Source organism: Triticum aestivum, chromosome 2D (assembly GCF_018294505.1).
Source record: "Triticum aestivum cultivar Chinese Spring chromosome 2D, IWGSC CS RefSeq v2.1, whole genome shotgun sequence".
Taxonomy (NCBI): Eukaryota; Viridiplantae; Streptophyta; class Magnoliopsida; order Poales; family Poaceae; genus Triticum; species Triticum aestivum.
The window spans coordinates 560,226,826-560,231,673 of record NC_057799.1 but is presented as its reverse complement, the minus strand read 5'-3'; the positions used below and the strand labels follow the sequence as shown (position 1 = coordinate 560,231,673).

Sequence of the window (4,848 nt, the reverse complement as noted above, 5' to 3'; positions counted from 1 at the left end):
AATCTCGTTACCGGCAAGTCTCTTTACTCGTTCCGTAATGCATCATCCCATAACTAACTCATTAGTTGCAATGCTTGCAAGGCTTAAGTGATGTGCATTACCGAGTGGGCCCAGAGATACATCTCCGACAATCGGAGTGACAAATCCTAATCTCAAAATACGCCAACCCAACAAGTACCTTTGGAGACACCTGTAGAGCACCTTTATAATCACCCAGTTACGTTGTGACGTTTGGTAGCACACAAAGTGTTCCTCCGGTAAACGGGAGTTGCATAATCTCATAGTCATAGGAACATGTATATGTCATGAAGAAAGCAATAGCAACATACTAAACGATCAAGTGCTAAGCTAACGGAATGGGTCAAGTCAATCACATCATTCTCTAATGATGTGATCCCGTTAATCAAATGACAACTCATGTCTATGGCTAGGAAACTTAACCATCTTTGATTCAACGAGCTAGTCAAGTAGAGGCATACTAGTGACACTCTGTTTGTCTATGTATTCACACATGTACTAAGTTTCCGGTTAATACAATTCTAGCATGAATAATAAACATTTATCATGAAATAAGGAAATAAATAATAACTTTATTATTGCCTCTAGGGCATATTTCCTTCATCATCATCTCCCCCTGTCACGGTTGTTGGCAAGACGGGGAATACACCCAAAACCGATGTGGTGCCCCTTGGGGATAACAACCGCACCAAACCACGGCATGGCTAAGGCCACCGTTTCGGGGAGTGTTGGTTGGCTCGGTATTGTTTTGGTGCAACTACTTGTCGAAGGCATGATTCGGTTTTCCATGCTGGTGGTTTTGTTGCAGCTGCCGTTGGAGCTCCATCTTGTGATCTTCCGAGTTTCCCCCATGTCGCCTCTAGGCATTTTGTTTGCCTCGGTAGCATCCATCTTTTGCTAGTGTTGTCTTCTATGCGCTTATCGCAAAAGCGGTGTTGCATCATCCAACCATCGATATATCTATCTTGGTGGTTGATCTATGTGTTGTGTGGTAACCATATACTTTTTATTTTGCGTTTTATGAATTTCTTGCTTCGATGAGATGTATCGCCTCTCAAGTTGTTAATGTTGTTAATCCGACTTTCAACATAAACTCGATTATGATTTCAATAAGGTCTCCGGCACAAGCCAACCCAATTTCGTCTGAATTGAGATCAATATACAGGTGCCGACCCCCTCGGGTGACCGACTGAAACAGTGAAAATGTGAAACCATACATCCGATCACCATTTTACATACCACGACAATTCGAGCTCGAGATATAGCGTCCAGCGCATCATCTTATCCCCCTGCAATGGTTGTTGGCAAGATGGAAAACCCACCGGAAGAAAACCGGTGCGGTGCACCAAAACGCCGTTCACCGGAGAAACTCCGTGGGCCCCGGCCCCGCTTATAAGAGAGACGCACCCTCTGCTTCCCCGCGTCTCTAGAGCCGAGCCAACGAACGAACGCCGCAACTCCCTCCCTCTCTCCGTAAAAAAACTCCCTCTCCCTCCGAAACCGCGAGCGCCAGCGGGATCCACCGCAACCGAACGGACGGACGGACGGACGGCGCGGAGGGATCGACCGGTCGGCGCACACATGGGCATGCCCGGCGACGACTCGCGCTGCCGGAAGCACCCGCCAGCGCCCTGCGGCGGCGTGTGCCCGCACTGCCTCTGCGACCGCCTCCTCCGCCTCTGCCCCGACTGCGCGCGGACGCGCCCCTGCCCCTGCGCCTCCCCCTCCTCCCCCTCATCCTCGGCGTCCTCCGCCTCCGTTGGCCGGGTCTGCAGCCTCATCGAGCGGGAGCGCCGGATCGGGCGCTCGCGGTCCGTGGCCGGCGGCGTCGGTGCCGACGAGCGGCGCCGGTCCAGGGTCTGGGGCTGGGCCTCGTTCCGGAAGCCGGCGGCCGGCAGGAGCATGGAGTTGGAGAGCGAGGAGGAGCGCCGCGCCGCCGAGGACGCGGCGGCATTGGAGCGGTCGAGCTCCGCCTCCGCGGAGAAGCTGGCGCCCAAAACGGGCGGGTGGGGGCGGTTCCTTCCCGGCCCGATCAAGGCGCTGCGCCACCGCAAGTCGCGCGCTTCAGCCGGCGCCAGCGCCCGAGGCGATCGCCGGGAGGGTGTGAGGTGAGATCGCCGGCCGGCGCGCGGCTAGGTTGTCTTCTTTCCGTGCCTGTTGTGATGATCCATGGATCTCGTTGGTTGGTGATCCTGTAACCCTGAGTCGTCCCGGCCCCTTCGGGTCTCGCCCGTGATTATACATAATAAAGTTGTGCATAGAATGTGTTAGCTGATCCAATCCCATTCTTCCCCAGCCATGGAAATGGGGCTCCACATCCACAGCTCTTTCTGGTTCGGCAATGGCGATCGATTTCTCAACTGATCTGGGCGACGTTTCAATCTCCATAGATATATCGTAATCCCAGTGACGCATCTCGTGGCATGTACGGCCCGGCGCGCCGCTGCGAGGAGAATGTGTCCTGTAGCCGGCGTCACCGCGCCAGCGTCTCAGGACCGTCCTTTGCCAACAGTTTTGGCTGTTTCCGCGGGCTTCTGCATGCCGCCGTCCCGTCCGCGCCATGGCGGCAGAGCACGGCGCGCACGCCACCGCCTCGTCATTTTCCGCTTGGGAAAGACCGATGGCGCTAGCCGAATGTGCGTGCGTGCCGATGGAGACGTCTCGCGAAGCTCTCTCTGTCTTGTGCACGTCCGCCGCGCAAAGCCGCTGTCCCGTTCGATGCCTACATGCGCGCCATGCCGTCGCGTGTCGCGCCCCTGGCGTGCCGTCGTGGGCCGCTGGGACGGGTGGGCATGGCCGGCCGGTGATCTGAGATATCTGCTGGCGGTGGCGTGGATACGTTCGAAGAGACGTCATGCGGCTGCTCTGTTTCGACCGCTTCCGTGTGTGTGTGCGCGAGCGCACGGACGGACTGCACGAGGCTGGGCCACACGTGCTGGCATGCAGCGAAAGTACTCCGTGGTGACGTCCGCTCTGCATGCACCCGTGGTGACCACTCGTGCGCAGCGCACGCATGCTGATGGCCGCCCGTACCACGTCGTGAGCGGGCGGCCAGGCGCCCCACACGCATCTACAGTCGCACGCTACACTGTGTTCCAGAGGGTGGTCGATCAGCGTGTGAAAACAAGCAAGCCTGCTGCACCGGTCCAGCGGATCTGTGCGTGCGTGCGTGTGCGTGTCGTCCTATGCCAGGGACGGTCGGATGGGCTCTGCATCTGCATCACTGAATGCGTACCCTGTCTAAATTGGCGCGCGTACAGTAGGGACGCCATAGAACGAAGTTTGCGTTTCTTCCTACACCACACGCCGTGATATTCATATTCATTGCTCTTAAGAGTAACTCCAACGGATGACCCATTTCATCCGCTGACGTCCGTTTGGGTCAGTGCGGACACAAAAGTCGGCCCACCGTGGGCCGCCGACCCAAACGGACGCGCATCCGCTTTTCGTCCGCGGGTGACTCATTCCCGGCCCATTTTTCAGCCTGATTTAAGTCGGCGCGGACATGAAACGGGCGCGCGCTCGCCTTCTCCTCCCCCCGGGCCCGGCGGTCGGTGGCACATCGGCCTGTCCCTTTCCAACAGCAAACCCTCGCCCGCCTCCTTTGTCGCCGACGCCGCCGCCCATTTTATCAGGTGACTCTGCCAGCTGCCGGCGCCACAACATCCGCTCAGCAACGCCGCCACCGCCGTCTTGCCGCCAGGGAATCGACAGCCCCCCCCCCCGACACAGCCGCGACCGTGACCAAGAAGCCGCCTCGCCGCCTCTCACTGGCACGCTTGTCGGACGCCGGCTGGGCAGCTAGCTGGTCCGTGCGCGCCGCGACTTCCTTCGTCGACGCCCACAAGTTGTTCGACAGTTTGCCAAGGTACAAAATGGACTCCGCCGACGAGTTTTTTTTTTCACAATTTCCTTTGCGACTCCAATGATTCGTCGTCCGATGACGAGGAGGAGATATTGGCTACCGTGTTGGTCCATCACCGCCTTAAATAGCCAGCGGCCGTTGTTCCGTGGCTTCATTCCGGGCCACCTTCCGGCGTTGAATCGCAACTAAGAGAGCAGGCATTTCCTTCTTTGGAAGGACTACTTTGATACAACAAATCCGTTGTTCAAACATCAGAAATTCCGCCGCCTTTTCCGTAGGAGTAGGCATCTTTTCAACCGTATTAGAGAGGGGGTGGTCGGCTACGATGATTATTTCGAGTGCAAAGAGGATGCCGTTGGAAAGATTGGTTTCTCCTCTTATCAGAAATGCACTGCCGCCATCCGAATGCTTGCATACGAAGTGCCGGGTGATCTCATTGACGAGTACGTCCGTATGAGCGAGTCTACATGCCTAGAGTCCCCGTATATGTTCTGCAAGGCTGTTATTGCTGTGTTTGGCCCTGAGTACTTGAGAGAGCCGACTCCTGAAGAAACAGCCTGTTTGCTGGCGATGAATGCCAGCAGGGGCTTCCCAGGGATGCTTGGCAGTATAGACTGCATGCACTGGGAGTGGAAGAACTGCCCTTCTGCTTGGCAAGGGCAGTACAAGGGCCATGTCAGGGCTTGCACTGCCATACTAGAGGCCGTGGCGTCTCAAGATCTCTGGATCTAGCACTCTTTCTTTGGCATGGCGGGATCACACAATGATATCAACGTGCTTCAGCGCTCGCCGGTGTTTGCTAGGCTTGCCGAAGGCAACAGCCCACCGGTGAACTTTACTATCAACGGCCACAATTACGACAAAGGATACTACCTGGGTGACGGTATCTATCCTCAGTGAACCACTATTGTGAAGACAATCCCCAACCCTGTTGGAGAGAAGAGGAAAAGATTTGCCCAAGAGCA

General features: G+C 56.4%; 1 protein-coding gene across 1 annotated transcript; it reads left to right on the top strand.

The window, feature by feature from the left end:
• Window positions 1-1,432: 1,432 nt before the first annotated feature.
• Window positions 1,433-2,330, top strand: LOC123049966 (uncharacterized). Its single transcript, XM_044472819.1, has one exon. The coding sequence runs from the start codon at window positions 1,600-1,602 to the stop codon at window positions 2,128-2,130; it is 531 nt and encodes a 176-aa protein (XP_044328754.1). The 5' UTR covers window positions 1,433-1,599; the 3' UTR covers window positions 2,131-2,330.
• Window positions 2,331-4,848: the final 2,518 nt, after the last annotated feature.

Excerpts from the sequence above, each read along its gene's own strand:
- LOC123049966 (XM_044472819.1), top strand. The coding sequence starts at position 1,600 with ATGGGCATGCCCGGCGACGACTCGCGCTGCCGGAAGCACCCGCCAGCG.